Below are 23,057 nucleotides of genomic sequence, written 5' to 3'. Positions count from 1 at the left end.
TTGGAATTCACCTTCACTTACACATCGCCTCATTATTTGGTCAGCACCTTGTTTCCACAGATAGGGATCATCCCAGACATAGTACTTTGCATCGCTTTTTAGTTTGTCCCTTTTTGCCTTGGGCCAACCTGCGGGCAATTTGTCAGTAACCAAATAATTCACAATATCTGCAAACCAAGGAGGGGATGAATTAATAGAAAGTAAATGCTCTTCAGGAAAAGACTCCCTTAATGGTAATTCTTCCTCCGCTACCAATATTCGACTTAGGTGGTCAGCTACTAGATTCTCCGCTCCTTTTTTGTCTCTGATTTCCAAGTCAAATTCCTACAGGAGCAATATCCATCTTATCAAGCGGGGTTTAGCATCCTTCTTGGTCAGTAGGTACCTCAAAGCTGCATGGTCAGAATACACAATTACTTTAGCACCTAATAAATAAGGTCTAAACTTTTCTGAAGCAAAAATAACAGCTAAGAGTTCTTTCTCCGTAGTAGAGTAATTGAGTTGGGCGCCATTTAAAGCTCTAGAGGCATAATATATTGCGTGCGCCGCTTTCTCCACCCTTTGTCCCAAAACTGCTCCCACGGAGTAGTCGCTGGCATCACACATAATTTTGAATGGGCGATTCCAATCAGGAGGTTGGATGATAGGTGGAGAAGTGAGTAATTTCTTCAACTTCTCGAACGCTTCTTTGCACTCCTCGTTGAATTCAAAACTGACATCCTTTTGCAAAAACCTAAAAAGTGGTGCCCCGATCTTTGAGAAATCCTTGATAAATCTGCGATAGAAACCTGCATGTCCTAGAAAAGAACGAACTTCCCGTACAGTTACGGGGTAAGGTAAAGCAGATATCACATCTATTTTAGCTTTATCAACTTCAATTCCTCTAGATGACACTACATGTCCTAGAACTATCCCTTGCTCAACCATGAAGTGACATTTTTCCCAATTGAGCACTAGGTTAGTCTCGATGCATCTCTTTAAAATTAAGGTCAGGTTATCTAAGCAGTCATCAAAACTATCACCATAGACACTGAAGTCATCCATGAATACCTCAATTATTCTCTCCACATACTCAGAAAAAATGCTAATCATGCACCTCTGGAATGTTGCGGGGGCATTGCACAATCCAAAGGGCATCCTTCGATAGGCAAAAGTGCCAAAGGGGCAAGTGAAAGTTGTTTTCTCTTGATCCTCTGGCGCAATTGCTATCTGAAAATAACCAGAGAAACCATCTAAAAAACAATAATAGGCACGACAAGCTAACCTTTCAACCATTTGATCAATGAATGGAAGAGGAAAATGATCCTTCTTGGTCACTGCGTTCAATTTACGGTAATCGATGCACTGGCGCCAACCCGTAGGCTTTCGAATTGGAACAAGGTCCCCTTCATGATTTTCTTCCGCAGTTACCCCTGCTTTCTTTGGCACCACTTGAACCGGGCTCACCCATGGGCTATCTGAGATAGAAAAAATAATTCCTACGTCCAGAAGCTTGATTACCTCTTTCTTGACCACTTCCATCATGATGGGGTTCAATCTTCTTTGTGGTTGTCTTATCGGTCTAGCATCCTCTTCTAGGCGAATTCGATGCATACATACGGACGGGCTTATACCCTTGATGTCTGCAATTGTCCACCCTATAGCTTCCTTATGCTCCCTTAAAACCCGTAGCAGCTTATCCTCCTCCGTGGGTGATAATTTGGATGAGATTATCACTGGTAACGTCTCTTTTTCACCCAAATAGGCATACTTTAAATGCTTGGGCAGGGGTTTCAACTCCACTTCAGGTGCCTGCACGATAGAAGGTAATAACTTTAAGTGCGGTTCAGGCACAAATATAGGAGCAACATCATACCTTAGAGGACTTTGGCCTAGTGAATGCAAGGCTCCAACCATTCTTTGCAAACTGATGTCTAACTCCATTTCGCAAACTGCTTCCAGATCCAAATGTTTGGTGATTGCTATCTCTAATTCATCCCTGCCATTAATCTCAAATACTTCTTGCACCAAAGGGTCAATTACACTCACAGCAAAAACAGCATTAGAATGACACGGATATTTCATAGCCTCAAATATACTGAAGTGAACTATTTCTCCGTCAAATTCCATCGTTAGGGTGCCCTCACTAACATCAATTTTTGTACGAGCTGTGCTCAAGAAGGGCCTCCCCAACAAAATTGGTGATGGATTTGGAGAACGTTCGTCACCCATATCAAGAATATAAAAATCAGCAGGGAACACTAAATTGTTCACTTGCACTAACACATCTTCTATCACCCCATCGGGATAAGCATTAGTCCTATCAGCCAATTGAATTATAATGCCAGTTTCCTTTAAGGGACCCAAATTTAGAGAAGCATAAATAGCCTTGGGCATCACATTTATGGAGGCTCCTAGATCTAACATGGCATTCCTAATGCTAGTGTTCCCTATTTTACAAGGAATAGTGAACATACCTGGGTCTCCGCACTTGGGTGGAAGTTTTCTTTGAAGCACTGCAGATACGTTCTCCCCCACAATTATCCTTTCATCTCCCCTCAGTTTCTTCCTATTGATGCATAGGTCCTTCAAAAATTTGGCATACCGGGGTACTTGCTTAATTGCGTCAAGTAAGGGGATATTTATCTCCACCTTCCTAAACATCTCCAAAATTTCATTTTCCTTGTCTTGCTTTTTAGGCCTTTCCAACCTGCTAGGAAAAGGTGGTGGGTTAGGCTTAACTGGAACCACTGGGTTACGTATTACCTCTTTATTTATGCCGGGCGTTCCTTCTTCCTCGAGCTCCTTCTCAATGCGGTCCTCATTCTTGTCCTTCGGAGCCACTGGCGCTGGTCCTTCAACCTCTTTCCCACTCCTGAGGGTCATTGCACTTACATTCTTGGGATTCACCTCAGATTGGGATGGAAGTTTTCCCTTTCCCTGGGAGTCCAGTCGGTTGACAATTGAGGCTAATTGACTCATCTGATTTTCCAAGTTTTGCATACGTGCTTTCATCTCTTGATTGCTGGCCTCAGTGTCCTGTTGAAATTTCATAGTATTAGAGGCTATGGTTTTAACCATGTCTTCTAGGGACATACCTGAGGCAGATGAGGGTTGATTCCTTGTTTGATATTGTTGCTGGAAGCCCTGCTGTCTATTGGGGATGAAATTTTGTTGCTTATTTCCCCCATAGCTCAGATTTGGATGATCCCTCCAACCCGGATTGTATGAGTTGGAATAGGGGTCATACTGTCTACGTGGCATGGGCATGTTACCAGCCATGTTTGCTTGCTCAATTCCCTCCTCTTGTAACTGTGGGCATGAGTCAGCGGTATGACCAATATTCGTACAAATCCCACACACTTTGGCCTGCTGTGCATTTCCTACAGCTATCTGTCGAACAAATGAGGTTAATTCAGATAACTGCTGTTGAATGGAAGATGAACTTACCTCGTTGACCTTTCTCGTAGGAACATCTGCTCTAGTACCAAACTGCTGGCAATTCTCTGCCATTCGCTCGATTAAGTCCCATGCCTCCTGGGTAGTCTTATTCACCAGTGCACCACCACTTGCTGCATTAATGATATTTCTATCGTTCATCAGTAGCCCCTCATAGAAGTACTGAATCAGCAGTTGATCACTTATTTGGTGATGAGGGCATCGGGTACGCAGCCTGGTGAACCTCTCCCAATATTCATACAAGGATTCCCCCTGAAATTGCTTGATGCCACATATTTCCTTTCGCAAACTAGCAGCTCTGGATGCAGGGAAATATTTTTCAAAAAATTTTTTCTGCATCTCTGGCCACGTGGTGATAATGCCTGCAGGTAGACAGTATAACCAGTCCTTTGCCGAATCCTTGAGAGAGAAAGGGAAGGCCCTTAATTTAATTTGTTCATCAGTTACTCCCGAAGGCTTCATACTCGAACACACCACATCAAATTCCTGCATGTGTTTGTGGGGTTCCTCTCCTGGCAGACCATGAAAAACAGGCAACAAATGTATTAAACCAGGTTTTAATTCAAAAGCTGCATTCTCACTAAGGCGAGGAAAAGTTATGCAAAGAGGTTGTTGGGTCAAGTTTGGAGCAGCCAACTCCCTTAATGTTTGTGTGTTTGCCATGGCGACGTTCTCTTGGTACGAATCACTTGAAGTGTCACCAAACGAATCTGCTGGTTCAACTTCGGGCTCAGGTCTCTGAGATGTAGCACTGGAGTGCTCCTCTCTGAGCTGTCTGGTTTCTTTCCTTGTTCTACGCGCGATTTTCTCTACTTCAGGGTCAAAAATCAATTCACCTGTACGAGAAGACCTAGGCATACACTAGAAAAATACCAGAAAATTAGAGCAAAAATGAACTTAAAAAGAAACAAATAATAACGCCAGTCCCCGGCAACGGCGCCAAAAATTGACAGGTGCCAACCTGTGCAATAATAATAATAATAAATATAGAACCTAGCTACCACTAAGAGCAGTCAATAATTAATCCTAGGTACTGGAGCAGGGACTCTAGGTGTGCAATGGGTTACTTGATTCACCCTGTTCCCGAAGAGTTTGCTTAATCCGATATACCAGAATTAATTAGTTGACAAAATTACTAATAGTAGACAGTGGCAAGTAGGGTCGTCTCCTCAGGGACTGGAGATATCTGTCTCTTTTAAAGTCCAATTGATAAAGGGGGATTTCACCGGAATGAAACTAAAAATAATTAAACAATTTAACTAAAAATGAATAAATAACTAGCACAAATATAGCAGGAATTAAATCAAGAATAAATAAATTCTAGCCAAGGATGCAACTACTCAGGCACAGTCCATTTATCCGATCATTGATGCAGGAGAGGTTCACTTAATTTATTAATAGGCTAGTTATAGTCTGACGACCAATTTTTCCTTAAATTATTGATAACCAAGGTACGACCATTGATCACCCCTAACCAGAAAATACTCCTAGGTACGACCGTAGGAATTAATTTCCCAATTGCATTAATATTAGAAAAACCTAGCCCTAACCAACAACACGCTACGAGGGTTATTTAAATTAGATTGCACGTTCCCCTAATGGGTAAACACACCAGTTGCCACTAATATTAATCAATCAAACAATTACGGATTTAATTGACTAAATTGGCACGAGATTAATAAATCACATTGAACATCGGGCCCTTGACATCCAATTAATAAAATAATCCCATGTAAATACAAGCAGGCAACGTGCAAATATTAATAAATAAAGGAACACGTGAAAACTAATTAGATCTCACAGATTTTCGGGACTGCGCCGTCGAGTTGACCCTTGACTAGATGGAAGATTTAGCCACGCCGCATAATTAAATCACCACACGAATTAATGAATTGCGAAGGCATTGTTTTTTCTATTAAGAAGCAAAGAATAAAAGGTGTTTTTCCCGTTGGGGAATTTTGTCGAACACCTGGCGTGTGTCAGAGGCCAGTCAAAAGAAGGAAAAACTAAAGCTACACTAAAAGACTAAAACTAGAGATCAAAATAAAAGCCAGCCGTCTTCTGTACGTTCTTGCCCCCTTTTAAAAGTCAAAAGAAAGTGACACTAATGTGCGGTCCCCACCAATTGGCACAAGTCTCCCAATTTCTTCTTAGTCCCTTTTTGCTCTCCACGTTGCTTTCCTTTTCTTCAGCACAAAAGGACCAAAGCCCTTTTTCTTTCCTCCGTGGTCCCTACCGAAGTCAAAGGCCCAAGCCTTGAAGTTCTCTCTCTGTAATCTTCTTGGTCAACAACAATAAAGGAATGGGAGTCCAATTCTTTTCAGCATTGTGGCCCTGGCCTGCGACTTGCTTGAAGTCCCAATTTGTCTCCAAAAAGACCCTCATGTTTGGTAATTTTCCGCTTCATTCCTGAAATTGGGTCCAGATACCAAATATGAGTAAATATCAGCAATTAACACAATATTTGTCCGGGATAGAAGGGGAAATTACTAATAAAATTAATAACAAAATATACCCTATCAGTATCCTTGACTAGAGTTTTTCTCATTATCTTTCTCTCTTAATTATTTTTCGCAGTCGATTAGTTTAGTTAATAATTCATTAGCTTTTAATTCTCAAAACCCCTATTTATCCCTGACTTGAAAAGGAGCGGAGCAAATTTTCTCTAATCCCTGAGGATATGACCTTACTTGCCCTATATATAAATTAATAAGTTCTCGTGAATAAATTCTGGTATATCGGATCTAGCAAACTCTTCTGAGTCAGGGTGAATCTAGTAACCCATTACACATTCAAAGTCCCTGCTCCAGTACTAGAATTGACTTGGAACTGCTTTTTGTTAGCAACTAGGATTAACATTATTATTATTGCACATGCTCGACACCTGTCAATTCGACCCTGCTCACCACTATATATAAAAAATTGTATTTTATTTGAGTAGGTTTTTATTATTGCACAGATTCGACACTTGTCAATTTTTGGTTTTTATTATTGCACAGATCGACATCTATCAATATTTTAATATTTATTTTGGTTTTTATTTATTTATTTATTTGGAAAAAGGCACCTGTTATAGTGACCATTCGTGTTTGCTTATGCTTGAAGGAAGTGAATTTCTCACCCAAGGTGGCTCCACCCTTGGTACATGATACTTTATCTGCAGACAGAATTTCTGCTCTCCAGTTTTAATAAAGGGGATTCCTGTATCATGTGAATCACATGTATAGACTTTACAGTTAACGCGTTGCTTTTTTATTTTTGTTTTGCCATGGCTCTAATCGAACGTTGGCTGCCATAAACATAGGAATTTGGCAAATCATTGTCGCTTGCAAATTGCAATGAAATGATAAGGGAGAGAAAGGGCATCCCACTTTTTTTTTTTTTTTCAAATCCATTAGAACTGTACAATATGTACTCCATCTATTACATTATAGTTCTTTTCTATCCATGTTTGCAACATGTACTCAAAAAGCCAATAACTATGCAGTAAATACTAAGGACTTTTGTATATGGCTATAGGTATACAAAATAGTCCTATCTATCTTATCAAACACTTGTAGTCCAGTCCCCATTCGAGCATCAGTTCCAAATTTTCCTTTGTTCTTGGAGCACTCTCCCAAGATACACAAGAAACTGTGAGGCAAATTAATGAAATTGACAATTTCTACTAGAGAGTACAATTGACATGGTCATGGCCCAGAGGTTAATGGTGCAATTCAATCATGCATGAAAATGAGACAATTTTTAGTTGTCATTAAAATTTAACTTACAATTCTTTTTAAATTCGCCCCTTTCTCAAGTTGGCTTTTAAATTTTCAATTGGATAAAAGTATTACTTTTATTTCTTCATGGGTATATCTGAAGAAATGAGACTTAAGAAAACATAGGGGAGAAAGAGTTATAAAAAATTTGAAAGATGCAAATGTGAGGCAAATTTGAAAAAATTGAAGACTTATAACTGGCCAATTAAGTGTAGAGTAAACGGCGAAAAAAGTCACTAAACTATTTACAATGGCATGCTTTAGTCACGCATCATCCATTCCAGAATCATGTATACTTTGATCAGCGACAAACTATCTACTTTTTCCTTGCAATACTACCAAAAAAGGGAAAAAAAGAAAGAGCACTTGCAGAAATGGGAACCATAAGTGGCCTGCCAAGCCTGATAAAATTGATCAAAAGCAACCGTAAACTACGGAATTGGATTCCAAATTTGGAATGGCACTTTGTTGAAAGACATCCATAAATACCCACAAGTAATGAGTCTCCTAATGCATGCCTCATTCACCTTGAATCATTTCAACTACTTATTTCCTTGACCGTCGTATATAGTTTCTTTGTACTGATCAAAGCTTTCGAGGCATGGGTAGATACGCTTTATTAGTTGGTTGCTGCTATTTGGGGGATGGGAATGAACTACAAGGCTGCTACAATGATGTGGCCGCAATGAAAGACCTGCTGATAAATAGTTTCGGTTTCCGTCGTACTAATGTGGAAGTTCTCACTGATCAGCGTAGCTCCCCTTTGCCGCCCACAGGTGAGGTTATAAGAACTGAGCTTTATGAGATGATTAAGCAGGCGGAGCCCGGCGATGTTTTGTTGTTCTATTTTAGTGGCCATGGAATATATCGTGATTTCAGGGGAAGCCGTGGCTGCATCAGAGAGGAAGCAATTGTGCCCTGTGACCGAAACCTCATTTTCAGTGAGTTTAATGACAGTATCAGTAGTAATTGCCACCATGCCAAAGCCCAAATTTAAGCTATATGTGTTTGGATGGCCTATTTTGACCAAAAAAAAAAACAAAAGTTCTTCTAAAACACATATCTACATTAATCCTTCTCAAATCATTCCAAAAAAAAACCCAAACAAATGCAAAATTACCTAACATGTCCAAAGAAACGCTCACAAAATCACCCCTTCTGTTCTCCTCATTCCCCCTTCTTTGATCCCCTCCACGCCGATCTTACCAAGATAATGGCGGGTGACGGAAGGGCGGAGAAATTAAGCAACTACTAAATATTGAAAACATTCGTGAAATTCTTCTAAAACAAACACCACTTCAGGCGTTTTATTAATACACACACCTATTGTTCAAGTTTAGTATAAACATCCTTAAAAACACACACATACACACTTATCCTGTTCACCTTCTCACCATTCCTAAACTTTAGTAGTTCAAAACACATCTGGATGTGCACTCTATACTCTATACTAGCAAACTCCTACATTAATTACTTCGTCAACAGGTGCAGACTTTCGAGATATGGTAAATGGCATGCCACATGGTGCTGATTTCGTTATGATAGCAGACTCCTGCCACAGTGGGGGGCTAATAGGTCAGACCAAGGAGCAAGTTGGACCTGGATTTCGTCCAGATGTTTGCCATGCCTCAAGGCCCTACAATTACGGTAACATTGGCGGCGGTCGCAGAGCCAAAAGGATGCCCATTGAATCGGTTTTGCGGCATTTGAGACCTTTGAGTCACGTAGACAGTTCAGATATTGGAACACTCTTGAGAGACATTTACGGAAATCAAGCCAGCATCCTGTTCCGACGGCATGTTGATCCAGATGTCAGTGTTGACCGTGGCATCCTTATCAGTGGATGCCAGTCCAACGAAACCGCAGTCGACGATGATGGGAAACATCGTCGCCCTTATGGTCTGTTTACTGCTGAACTTTACTCTACATTGCGGAACCTGCGCGGTCCCATGATGAGCAACGCGGAGCTCGTGGAGACAATTAGATGCAAATTAAGAAACGAGGATCAGCATCCATGTCTCTACTGCTCTGACAAGCGTGCCGATGCACCTTTCCTCTGGCTACGCTGAATCAATCGACAATATGTATGACTGGGATCCTACGTACCGCTGCATGAAATTAGCTGACCAAATAAAGGGTTTAATCCTACTCTATCTATGTCATAATAATCACGTCTCAGTTCATTCTAGATGCCTTTTCTTTAGATGGTCTTTGAAGCATTTTAGCAATTTCATACTGCAAGTTCGTGAGTCTATTCCTCTGTCTTTTGGTTTTTTCTAGTTCAGCTTCTTCAAGCTGGTTCTGTTTTGTGGTTGGCAATAAATTTTTGCTCTTTTTGAAGTCACTAGTAATTACATGCATTGCACGTGTAATGTGTTTCTGATTATGATAATTATTTCTATCCATTTGAGCGTGTTTGGATATAAGATTACTTAGAAAGATCATTGGAATAATACTATCACACTTTTTGTGATATGATATATGTAAAATAAAAAGGTAGTTAAAAATTGTATTTAAGATGCAAGTGGTTAAAATTTACTTTATTTTTTCAAATTATACTATCTAAACAAACCCAATAATAATCTAATAAGAAAAGAAAACAATTAAATGAATGATTTGGTAATTGCTCCAACTTCCAAGTTATGTATGACAATTTGGCAAATATTAGATAAAAGCTACATGTATAGTCATATTAAAATTACAGTAAATCTTATATATACTGATACTGTATACACTATCACGATTGGATGTATGACATATGAGTAAAATTTAAATTCAAATGAGTTGTCATACATTCGATGATCAGTATATAAAATATTATTCCTTAAATTTATAATAGATAAAATGTATACGCACAGTCATAATAAATTTACAACAAAACTATATTGAATTGCGTAGAAAATTGGCAAAGTTGTGTGACTATTCATCCAACTGCTAATTACAAACTGACATAAGTCTGATGGCCAACAATTTACGCCTGCCAAAATTTGACCGACATCCATCCAACTAAACGAATAGAATACACCATATTCTTCAATTGACTTTAAGAAAAAATATAATAATTTGATAAACTAATGTGCTGTGATCAAAAGATGTTAGACAAAAACTTACCATGTCACTAACTTTTGCAGTAAGAAAGTATCAAAATCAGAGCTACACAAATTATAACTGTTTCAAACATCTTCAAGATCTACAAACTCATATTGCCACTCATGGATCTTTAAGTTTCGAGTTCAGAACTTTCACTTATATTATTCTTTACTGTCCAACCCATCCATCATTCATCTGTTGTTCTAAATATGTCTAAGTACATAATAGTATATTTACATTATAAATGATGTAAACTATTCATGTTTCGGGATATGTACATGAGTTCATCGAGAAAAAACAAATAATTAGCATTATAGAAGAATGAATTAAGAAGCACACCCTGTTCTGTTTGGGCGCCTCATTGGTTCTCGGAATTTTTGACCCCAGCCGAACCAGTTGAAGCCATTGATCACTTACCTTGAACTCGATCGAGTCACTTCTTGATACGAGTTTCGAAACAATGGTATTGACGCATAGTTCTTCCCAATGCCATCAAAAGAATTGCCCCAGCTCCAATAATCGCAATATTATTTAATTTACATCTATGCCAAGTGTTTCCTTTTAGCTTTTAGTATTTGTTTAGTTCTCTCTCTCTTTTTTGTCTCTCGACCTTCAAGGTTCTATAATTGGAAATAATAATTATAGGAAAATGACATCAACACTCTCAAAAAATCCTATAGCACTGTATTATTCTTTTACTTTTAAAGGGAGGATGGAGCGCCACAAACGTTTCTATTTCTACAAGTGCCAATATCATCTATTTGTAACGTGCATCCATTAAGTTTTGAATAAGTCAGTTAGGAAAGAACCACTTTTACCAAAAAGCTAAATTTGAAAAATAACTAAAATTTCTTGTTCACTTTTCAAAAGAAAAAAAACGTAACATTAACAATGAAAATGTGGGATTCAATTCATATATTGCTGCTACATTTTGCCTCATTCTTAAGTACAGCATATTTGAGGACAAAAAACACGTCAAGTACACCATAAACCATTGAGTTTTGCTAACCTAGCAGATTCTTAACCAAGCATGGCATCCCTTCGGGATCCAACTCATTCGAGTCTCTTCTAGAGTAACTCCCCAAATAAAAAAGTCAGCAATGGCTTTGACATCTACAACTGGGGAGGTTTCTGGTTCCATCCCAGTGTTCTTGAGTCGGCAATAGCCTTACCATCTAGGTTTGAGCCCAGAGATGACCATGTTATTTTGTGTTCAACTTTTTACGTCAATCACAATCTCTCTTTGCTTGAACTCTTCCACTTGGAACTTATTCAGCTACAAAGTTCCGACAGTGAATAGACGTAATTAAGGAAACCATTCTAGAAATTCAGTGAAGACACAAGGAGCCTAGGAACTACAATGTACTGAAATTATTTGTTATAGTAAACCGCCTGGAACCTTTTAGTTGATGGGTACATTTTGCATTTGCCGAAAGATTTTTACTAAGTGCTACATTAGATACATGTACACTGTGTGCTGTAAAATTGAATTCCAGCAAATGCCAAATTTATCTATTTTACCACCCAACAAGGATGCACATTCTAACATTTAAAATGAAGGCCCTTTTTTTTTAAAAAAAAATTTTTGGGTAGGGTGGGATTAAAGAGTTTGGAAATTTGAACCCAGAACTTCTAATTGCTCTAGTCTTAACCATAGCCACACAAGATTAGATATGATGTGCCATGCACACTTACTTACACTTAGCCGTACCACCGTACTAACTAAGCACAGCAAGACCGACCAAGGGTTTCACATAGAAAATCATACAGCAATTTTAATTTGTAAACGCATTTTCTAACTGGATTAAATGTTAACATCCTAGAAGATTACATTAATAATAAAATGCGGGTCCATCTTATTCAAACTTGGTATCACAATTTAACTAAAGAAATCATCGCAAAACCGACTATGAAGTCTACAAGGTGTTTTTGTATTTCGATTCCCACATCAACTTCAATCTGTAAATGCCATCTCCCATCGCATTGCTTTGCACCCCAAATCCTTGTTAAGAACTACATTTCTTGAAACCTCTTTGTTCTGTAAGAACTTTTGTATGTACCCAAACACCAAACTAAGGCAACATGGCTCCTATCACTTATGATTATGAGGCCTCTTCCTCAATCCCTCCTGCAAGGTTGTTTAAGACCTTTGCCCTTGATCACAACCTCATTCCCAAGGTCTTGCCACAGGCCATTGAGAGTGACAAAATTGTTCAAGGAGATGGAGGAGTGGGAACCATTAGGTTGATCTATTTTGGCCAAGGTTAGTTCTAAACACAGACATAATCCTTTTCATAATTTTCCAAATTAGGGAGAATTATAATTTTGATCCTCAATTTATCATTCATGTGCACATTTGATCCCTAATCTATTTCTGAAAGTAAACACAGTCCTCAATCTATTCAATTTTGTGCAAAAGTGGGCAATTGGTAGATTTTGTCCAATTTCTAATGGAAATGATGGCACATATAGTCATGTGCCACAACTTAAAATTAGAAAATTTTACCTTTATCCTAATGAAAATTTAAGAAATTACCATGGAAAGAGAGAGAATCTGGAAAAAAAATATTTCAACTCTTTTTTGGCATAAAACACATCATAGTTTTATTAATTAATGAAATCTGCACTAATTGTAAAAATTACATGATACAAAATAGATACAACAAATCTAAAAGATTAGATAATACACTACCGTTTCAAGAATATCTATGCATGTTTACCAAATCTGCTAATTAATTTTTTTCAAATTTCGACAATATGATAATATTTGACAAAATAAACCTAAAAAATTTCAAATTTGAAACGAAATCTGAAAAAAAATGAAAACAAAGATCTAATAAAAGAAATAGAAAAATAAGAAAATTTTCTCTAAAATACTTAAAACTAATTTTAGTGACAACTCAAAATTGTCTTGCGTGCATTTGTTATTGACTTGCAATTACCAAAGTGTTTGCCCCATAATCTCTAGCTTTGGACTATGCCATTGTAATAAACAATGGGGACAAGAATGCCATTTCGTTCGGATTTTTGTTTACATACTTCTTGATAAGTCGTTATCATGTGTTTGTGCTTTCTACACAACGCAATTTGCATCTAATAAAATGCTTAGTTAATTAAGCATCTTTACCGGGCCTACCAATTAATACTTGAATAGTTTACCCAAAGCTATCATGACTCACGAACTTGGATTTATGCACATGGAAGCATCTTAAAATATTCAGCACTGGAGTTAATGATAATTTATTTTTTCATCGTATTTGACCATTTTGAGTGATAATCATAGACAGTCTTTCTGGGTGAACAGCATATCGGTTCCTGAGAGAGCAAAATACCAAGCCCGAAGAAACTCCAGTTCTAGCTTCAAAGTCTGATTAAGGCTCTAGCTCTGGCCTGGTGTAATTTTGCAAACAGGTAATCTAGCACCATCAATTTTGTCTTAATTTTCTGGCAATTTTTAGATGTTTCATTTCCTATTCGTCGCTAATTTGACTATCTTTGTCATTTTTGGGCTCTTTGGAATCGAACAACTATCAGTTACCCTTTAGCTGACGTGGTTACGCAGAGAGATTTAGAGGGAGATGGCTCAGGCTGCAATTGTTTCTCTGGTGCACCAGTTGGAGTGCCTGATGAAATTCCCTTTATTGATTCTCGAGATCAAGAAGATGCAGGTCAAAGCCTTCTCTGAGAAAGTCTCTGAACTTTTAAACGTTTTAGAAGGAACTCCAGTTCTAGTGAGATCTCGTGTGGAGCAATTACGATTCGAGAGTGAACCTCTTGGACGGTCAATTGGAGATTTTCTTGTTGCAGTTAAGTCTGATGCAGTGGTGTCAGACGTCATGGAGATCATGCAAAGATTACTCCAAACTCACGGAATGTCAGAGAATATGCAGAAAATACTTGATGAAGTGCCTACCATTTTGATGCAAATTGATTTCATTGACAAAGAATCATACAGATTCCGTTCCAACAGAGATCTTCAGAGCACCAGGGAAAACCCAAGACTATGTTATTTTCTTGATGTAGTTAGAGAAATGGATGGTCCCAGTCATGATCTGAGAGCAGCAGTAGTCTTTTTCAATGATGTGGGCATCCAGCAGATGGTTCTGTACAAAGATCTTCAGTTCTTGCTCACTGCATTTGAGGATTCTTCTGTCAAATGGCGTGGCCGTAATGAAGTGGAGAAAGATGTCAAAAATATTGTCAACAGAGCAGCAGGTTTTGTAAAAGAATGGATGAAAGACAATTCTATCCTGTCAGAGATGAGCTGTTTAATAGATACACTAATTCACAAGTGCACCGAAAAATCTCTGGATAGGAAAATTAATCTTGAAGCAGCAGTTAAAAGTGGCTTTGATGGCGAGAGAGGCATTCACCAATACTTTTCACATATATCTGGAGAGGTTCAATCCATTAGGAGAAAGATCAGACAGATTAGAGGGATAAAGGGTATTACACGAGGTTTAAAAACCTTGCAGCTGCAGAGTAGTCTTCCCCTCAAAGGACATTCATTATCTGATTCAAATCTGAGGAATATTGTAGTTGGTTTTGATGCTGTTTTGAAGAAAATTATGGATAGGCTAGCAGAACCCTTGCTGGGAAGAGAAGTTCTAGCAATTGTGGGGATGGGTGGTATTGGTAAAACTACTCTAGCTAGACAAATGTTCGATCACCCTGATACTGATTTTCAATTTCATTGTCGGGCATGGGTTAGCGTATCTCAAGTATACCAATTGAGAAATTTGTTGCTTGATCTTTTGCGCTCTGTTACCAAGCCCTCTGATAATGATCATGAAAAGACTAATGAAGATCTAGCTCAAGACTTGTATCAATCTCTAAAAGGTAGGAAGTACCTGGTTGTTATGGATGATGTATGGAGTAATGAGGCCTGGGATTGTATCCAGATGTGTCTTCCAGATGACAATAATGGTAGTCGAGTAGTTGTGACCAGCCGGTTCATGGAATTAGCAACCTATGTGAGTCCAAAGAGTCATCCTCATTGTATGAGTCTTTTGGATACAAAGCAAAGCTGGGAACTGCTGGAAAAGCTTGTTTTTGGACTTGAAGGTTGCCCTCTTGAATTGGTGGACTTGGGAAAGCAAATAGCAAGAAAATGCCATGGATTACCCCTTGCAATTGTTGTTATAGCTGGCACTCTGTCTAGAACTGTGATGACATCTGACTGCTGGAAGGATGTTGCAGCTAGTGTAAGTTCCGTTGTATTCACCAATCCCGAACAATGTTTAGATATACTTGCTCTGAGTTACAACTACTTACCCCAACAACTTAAAGCTTGCTTTCTATACATGGGAGCCTTTCCTGAAGATTATGAGATTAAAGTTCGGAAGTTAATTCGTTTATGGATTGCTGAGGGCTTCTTGGAAGAAAGTTCTTCAAGTAATCTTGAAGATGTGGCAGAGGCCTACTTGGAAGATCTTATTGGTAGGAGTTTAGTTTTGGTTGGAAAAAGGAATGTAGTTGGCAAAATCAAAACTTGTCGACTACATGACCTCTTGCGGGAATTATGTCTGAGGGAAGCTCAAAAAGAGAACATCATGACTGTAATAAAACAAGAGGACCAAAGTTTCCCTGCAAAAGACAATCAGCGTCATCTCATTTTGCACTTGAACTCTGATGCTGATGTCCACTTAGCACCTCCATATCGAAGTCTTAAATCTTTTTTGTGCTTTGCTTTGGGTTCAGGTTTTGTTCCAGATATCTTTTTCTCTTATTTGACATTCGAATCCCTCAGAGTATTGGACATGTTTTTCTTGCAGTTTGATTCTTTCCCTGCTCAAATAGTTAACTTAGAATATTTGACGTACCTTGCACTGAACGTTACCTATAAGCTTCCCACAGCACTTTGGAGACTCAAGAATCTCCAAACCTTAGTCATCAATGGTCCATGGCCAATAAGGGACGACGGGGATCTCCCCACTCTGATAGTGAGATATTGGAGTATGCCAAACTTGAGGCATCTCCATACAACTATGGTTGCTTTTCTAAGCTATCTCACTGATGCTGCAAGCAATATTTACCGCAAGCCGTTGCCTTCGGGATACCTAAAAACATTATCCACAGTACAGTTTCTCTGTTGCAGGAGGGATGCGTTTGCCAAGATGCCCAATCTTGCAGAACTAGGATTGTGTGAAACCAAAGAAGACTACTACAGGGATCGATCATGTGAGTGTCTGAAGGATCTGGCCTACTTGCATCAGCTTGAAGCACTCAACTGTTCCTTTTACAGAGAAATCAGAGAGGCCAGGACTATAAGTTGGGATGCTTTCCCATCTAATCTCAGGAAATTGACTTTAAGCGCGAGCAATCTGCCATGGGAGGATATGACCAATGTTGCCAAGTTACCCAACCTTGAGGTGCTCAAGCTGAAAAACTATGCCTTCCGAGGATCAACATGGAAACTAACTGATGAAGTATTTCGCTGTCTGAAGCAATTACTAATTGAAAAAACTGATATTGTGCAATGGGAAGCAGAAGATGATCACTTTCCCTGCCTTCAGTTCCTAATCCTGAGGTCCTGTGAGTTTCTTGCTGAGCTCCCCTATGTTCTTGGAGAAATCCCAACTTTGGAGCGAATTGAGTTGCATTACTGTAATGAATCTGCTGAGCTTTCTGCAAAAGAATTTAAAGATCTGATTGAAGACCTTGCTGTCATCATCAGAAATTGATCAATTTGTAAGAAAGTATATCAAAAAATTCTCGACTTTTGATCTTTACTTTTCACATAGGACCCTGCTTAAATGCTCAGTAGGATTGCAAGTACTTTACCATTTCAGTGTAGTGGAACTACTTTATGTAATGCCCATCTTCATGATGGTACTTAACATTGCCATGTGCAATTCTTGATATCTAAAGCTTTCGGTTTTCGTTTTTTTGGGTGCAGAGATCTCCGTTGTCTAACTACATGATTTGTTAATTCTTTTGCCAATTCATATCTGGATAACTGCTTCTGCTCTGAAGTGCTTGCTGGACATGGATAAGTTTCATCTTAAAGTTCAATTACAGATTTTCGCATCAGATTGCAGCTAACAAGTAACTTCATCGTTCTGTATACATCTTGATTCACGACGTTACAGATTTCCGTATCAACTCTTATGAAACCTATTTCACTATAGAAAAACACTTCATACATACTAACCCTAATTATTGGATGTAGAGTAATCATCATATCCATGATGATGGCCTTGAAGGAGTCCAGCTTTCGATAGCCTGTTGTCATCCAATTAATTAACCCGTTATGCAATCACATGATTAAGGGCAATGATGGCGCTGTGAATAAAGTTAAAACTTACTAGACATGCATGTGGGTTCTTTTTACCCTTCTTTTTTTTTTTTTAAGCACAAGATTGGAATGGAAACCCACAAAATACAACTGAATTATGCATGAGCAATTGATCAACATTACTAGTTGGTGGGTTAGCTGGTTCCATGGGTCTGTTTTGATGCCTAATAGTGACATTAGATATCCCCCCCCCCCCCCCTTTTTTGGAGGTAGTCTTGCTCAATGTACGGTGTAACATTTTGAAAACTAATTCTTGGTTGAATTACCGTACCCTCTTTTTTTTTGTCATTCGTTATTTAGAGTCATATTCCTACTCCTAGACCTACTCTAGCCTAATCTAGATGGGTGAAAAAACTACATATTGTGGTGATGGGTGGTATGGTTTGAATTCTTGATCTCCCGCCCCTCTAAGAATTAACGTACCCTCTTGAAAAGGAAAAACACGAGGAACAAAAGCCGAATCATAAGTCCAACTAACTTTTGTTTATGATGACCAGTCTTAACTTTTTTAGTGTGAATCAAAACTTAATGAGGTTAGGTCCATGGTTTTGGGAAATGCTTAGTCCCAAGTTTAACAAAATTTTGACTGTTTCTTTGTTTATTTATCCAGTTTTTTTTTTTTTTTTTACAAGATTGCACCTATCCCATTCACTAATTACAACTAAAACCATGATCATATGATCAATATACTCAAATTACCATTCAATAACGTTACTACTGGAGTGAGTTGTTGATATATATTTTTTTTAAATTTTTTGATGTATATCAACTAGAGATTTGATAATGATAGATTAGAATAGTTACCATCTAAAAGATTGTCCAAGTTCATTGTGTCTTATCTCATGATATGCCTAGATACAAGTGTTTTACCTTTGTAACTATTGTTTGAAATATAGAAAAAATATTTCCTTAATTCTTTCTTTTCTTCTTTACGTGATATCAAAGTAGAGAATTTAGGGTCTCTGCTCAAAATATAACTCTGATAAAAATTTTGAACCTAAACCATGATAGCATCATCCAAGATTGTGCTAGGTAGAGTTGACTCAATTCTTAAAGACTTGGCGATACGAATATTGCAAGTCTTAAACAGGTGTCAGAGACCTACACCAAACAATGATTCTTCCATAGCTCAAATTGGTATCAGGTTGGATGACACTAACTATGTTTTATGGTCCCAAATTGTCAAGATGTATCTCAGATAAAAACAAGATGGGGTTTATTAATGGTGAACTTCCTCAACCCTTACCCACGGATCCAATGTATCGATGGTGGTGGATTGAAGATTCAATTGGAAAAGGGTAGTTGATAAATCCCATGATCCATCCTTAATCGGTAACTTCATTCATCTCCGTACTACCACAAAAGGTATAGGCTTTTGTTGCTAAAACTTTCTTTGATGGGTCTGATACATCATAGGTGTAAGAACTGCGAAGAAGTGTGGCTCAAATGAGGCAAGTGGGAGGGCTGATTAAGAAGTATTACAATGACCTTCAAGACTTGTGGAGGAAAATTGATTTCCATCCACCGAATTTGATGGATTGTGCAGCCGATATCGGCAGGTATAACCCTCATAGAGGAAGACATAGTACATAATTTTTTGATGGGTTAGATGATAGATTGGACAAAATTTGCAGTGGCATGCTTTTAGGGAAGTCGTTTCCTATGGTAGAGTAAGTATATACCTATGTTCAATATGAGGATACCAGGCAGTCGGTGATGCTGACAGCAAGAGACAACACAACTGGGGCTATTATGGCTTTTAAGGAAGTTCAGAAGACACAAATTATCCTATTATACAAAAATTTGCAGTCTAAAGGAGATGAATATACCTATTGAGAGAACAAAAGGTACACATGTTGATGTGGAATGCCCCTTTCATCTCAAGAAGTTATTTAGAGTCGAAATTAGGGTATATTTTATAGTTGTATTTTTATTTTCGTTGAGTAGGATTATTATAATTATTGTCAGTGACGAGAGATCATGAAAAGGGGAAGAAGAAGAAAGCTCACGATAAGAGTTCACATCAGAGGACATCTAGCCCAATGACCGGCGTCGGACGTCGTCGAACAATAGTTTCTTGTTTTGAGTTGGTTTCCTATTTTCTTTATTATTTCGTTTCCTATTCTAATTAGATACTTAGGAGTTTCTTAGTTATCAAGTAACTTATTAGACTAGCACTTGTAGCCTATAAATAGGCCCATCCTTAAGATTTTTGCATCGATTTCTTTATCAATTATTAATGAAATTTTGATTGTTTATTCTAATTTTGAGAGTTTTCTCTAATTATCCTTGACTCGTGTTTCGAGGTTAAAACGTGATTCTTTTCTTTTGTTCTTTCTATAGATTTCATTCATGAAACAAATTCTTTTGTACGCTTCCGCTATCGCATCATGCGGTATCAAAGTAGGATTCACCTATGACAATCACTGATGCATTCCATAGTAGGCTGGTTTGCCTCGAGATTAACCTAGATCATGGTAAAGCACGTATGGATCGAATGGAACTACTTCTTGATGAGCTATACGTAGACGCAAAGGGTTAGTTCAAGAGATCTACACATTATCATCGTGCAGATGGTAGAGTCACTCTTGATGAGCTTGGTATTCATTCAATCTCGCTAAATGCTTGAGTTATCAGATCTATGAGGATTGTGTTTGTGAGATCACTCATCGTCAATATCTCATTCATGACACTACAATACCAGTGGTTGTAGGAAAATCTAAACTAGTCATCCAGTAGTCCTTGTATATGGTTCGCAGTCTTTCACGGAAGGAAGATAAGACCCAGAGAAATCAACTATTCCAAATCAGGTGTAGGATTTCTAATCGTGTCTTGAATTTGATAATTGATGGTGGTATTTTTTCAAATATGTTTTTTAAACAATTGGTTGAATAATTAAAATTATCTATTGAAGGGTTGGTCGGATTAAAGGGGTAGAATATGTTGAGGTAAATTCAAGATGTCATGCTTTATTTTCAATCGGTAAATATGTTGATGACTTCCTATGTGATGTTGTGGATATGGATGCTTGTCACGTAATGCTTGGTAGACCATGGTTGTATGACATAGATGCAACACATAGTGGACGTGATAATATTTATTATTTTGTTAAAAATGGCAAAAATATTATCCTCGTGCCGTTAAGTGACATTGAAGTCCAGTTCAAAATCCAAATCTAGTCAGTTGATTGCAACTAAGGGGGTGCTTGGTTCATGCTCCGGAATTGGAATTGAATACAGAATGAATTATAAAAAATTAGTATGGGTATAAGCTCCTGGCATCATTGAAATAACTACTGCTTGGTACAATTTTTAGTGGAATGGGTATCAAAATTATTATTGCATTTTTACCCTATCTTTTTCTTTGTTAGCTTGCAAACAGATTTAAGGAACTTTTTTTTTTCAAGAAAATATGCGATATCCTATATTAAAGAACAGCATATAGTAGAATTTGTAGATTCACATACCAATTGAGGTTCAATGACAAATTAGAACAGCCAAAATTGTTCAAAATACAAAGCAAATAACAACTTGGGATCCATTTATCTCTAACGGCAGCTTGCTTAACAAAATCCACTAGCAAGGAGGCAACGACCTTTTCCTTCAACGATACTTATTAATGAATCCAATCTCCTTAGCATTGCTGCGGAAGCATTGTCTGCAGCACATCAGGCCATACCTTCTGATAATACCACGGGAGTTTCCACACACACGGCAGGTGCGAGAGCCAGGGCCGTAGTTCTTAGGGTGAGAATTCCAGATGTTGGAGTGTCCCATCTTGATATCGTCTTCCTCTCTATCAAGCTTTCAGCGGCTGCTAATTTCTGCCAAAGCCAACCCTAATTACTGAAGGCGCAGGAGGCAGATTTAAGGAACTTTGTGTGGGGTGGCACCAGACTCAAGCCGACGGGGTTTCTTTCTCAAGTTGAAGTTGAATCCCTTGAGATTGCGGCTGTAAATTCTGATACTGATTTAAACTCAGGGGTGAGGTTGTCCAGGAGGAGGAGATGAGTGGTGGGAGTTGATGGGGAAAGACTAGAGAGAGGATGACTGAACGAGGATGAAGGGGTAAGTGGATAAAGGAAATGTTTTATTCTTGGAATCAAATATAGAAATTAACAAAACCCACCAATTTACTCGGGAACGGAGAGTTACCAACTTTTTAGAATTCATTCTAAAATCTTCAATTCCATACCTATTATCAAAACACTTAAAATGGACATCATTCCAAATCCCGAATCCCATACCCTCAAACCAAGCACCTAACTTGTTACCTGTTGCACAGTCAAAAAATACACAAAATAATTTGACAAACCCAAATAAATCAACAACCTTGGTAATCCAATAGCCTAAGTGAGCAACCAAAACAAGCAAACATCTATCCCAACAAGCATAATAAGCAAGAAAAAGAAAAACCCAACAAAGCAAGCGACACAAATAGAAGACAAAATTAACTAAATGTTAACTTCAATAGCCTAAACCAATAGAAAAACAAGAAAAGAAATACAATTGAAAATAACACAGAATGATCCGAACCAAACATAGGCAAAAGGCTGAACATAAATTTAATAGGCTCTACCAATGACAAACTGAGAAAGTGAAAGACTAAACATAAAGTCAATGGCCTCAACCAACGACAAAAGAAGAAAAACACAGTAAAAAAAAGCCGAGGAGATACCAAAAAAGGCTGATATAATAACACCAAGTTTGTTCAATGGTCAATTCAAGAAAGGCAAAAACAAACCCAACGGATCATGCAAAAGTAGACCAAACCAAGAAGATAGACATAGTACAATAAAAAAATGCAGAGTACATAACAATTCAATAGAGACAAAAACAGACCAAACGAATCATGCAAGAACAAGCCGAACGGATCATGCAGTAACAGAGACGTATATTTAAGAACAGAAAACTACAAAAAAAAAAGTCATAAAAAAGTTTACAAACAACCAAAGCTAGTAGAAAACCAAAACACTCACCAATCAAAGGAACGCTAGTACACAAGCGCGCTCCAATTCCAAGAACATTGACAGGATTCTCTGCGGAGCACAATTATAAGACAAGCAATAAAGGTAACAATATATATATATATATATATATATATATATATATATATATATAGAAGCTATGACCATTTATTGCAAGAAGTAACGAATGCCTCATTTAATTAATCATCGTGAAATGACTGCAACAAACAATGCATCTTCTAAAGCATTAGGGCATATCTGGCAATGAAGGGCAGAAATGGAAACCATTCACAATCTAACACACAAAACAAACGACAATGGAAGCCCTCAACCGATAACTCCCCTACCGCTACCACCACATCATTAAATATCCAAAAACCACACCATCGACTCCAATTACAAAACTAGCCCAAAAAATAAGTGGTCCTCCCAATTCCAATTCGATCAGAAACTCACACTTTATAGTTGGTATGATCTATTTATTAGCATAAGAGCATGTGTACGT

General features: G+C 38.0%; 4 protein-coding genes across 4 annotated transcripts in view; 2 read left to right on the top strand and 2 right to left on the bottom strand.

The window, feature by feature from the left end:
• LOC113782502 overlaps positions 1-4,101 on the bottom strand; it is an 81,151-nt gene extending 77,050 nt beyond the window's left edge. The window contains 1 exon segment of the mRNA XM_027328395.1: positions 6-4,101. Within this exon segment, the coding sequence (XP_027184196.1) occupies positions 6-4,101 (4,096 nt within the window).
• A 3,699-nt stretch (positions 4,102-7,800) lies between these two features.
• On the top strand, positions 7,801-9,539 carry LOC113782501 (metacaspase-9-like). The gene is made up of 2 exons (XM_027328393.1): positions 7,801-8,140; positions 8,685-9,539. Exons 1-2 carry the CDS (start codon positions 7,801-7,803, stop codon positions 9,266-9,268), a joined length of 924 nt encoding a protein of 307 aa, XP_027184194.1. The 3' UTR covers positions 9,269-9,539.
• A 4,328-nt stretch (positions 9,540-13,867) lies between these two features.
• LOC113782500 (putative late blight resistance protein homolog R1A-10) lies at positions 13,868-16,972 on the top strand. The gene has a single exon (XM_027328392.1). It carries the CDS (start codon positions 13,868-13,870, stop codon positions 16,970-16,972), a length of 3,105 nt encoding a protein of 1,034 aa, XP_027184193.1.
• A 4,092-nt stretch (positions 16,973-21,064) lies between these two features.
• Positions 21,065-21,594, bottom strand: LOC113783627 (40S ribosomal protein S29-like). Its single transcript, XM_027329821.1, has one exon. The coding sequence runs from the start codon at positions 21,360-21,362 to the stop codon at positions 21,189-21,191; it is 174 nt and encodes a 57-aa protein (XP_027185622.1). The 5' UTR covers positions 21,363-21,594; the 3' UTR covers positions 21,065-21,188.
• Positions 21,595-23,057: the final 1,463 nt, after the last annotated feature.

The sequence above is a fragment of the Coffea eugenioides genome, chromosome 9, assembly GCF_003713205.1.
Source record: "Coffea eugenioides isolate CCC68of chromosome 9, Ceug_1.0, whole genome shotgun sequence".
Taxonomy (NCBI): Eukaryota; Viridiplantae; Streptophyta; class Magnoliopsida; order Gentianales; family Rubiaceae; genus Coffea; species Coffea eugenioides.
The sequence above is the reverse complement of the archived record's forward strand: the minus strand, read 5'-3'. Positions and strand labels throughout refer to the sequence as shown.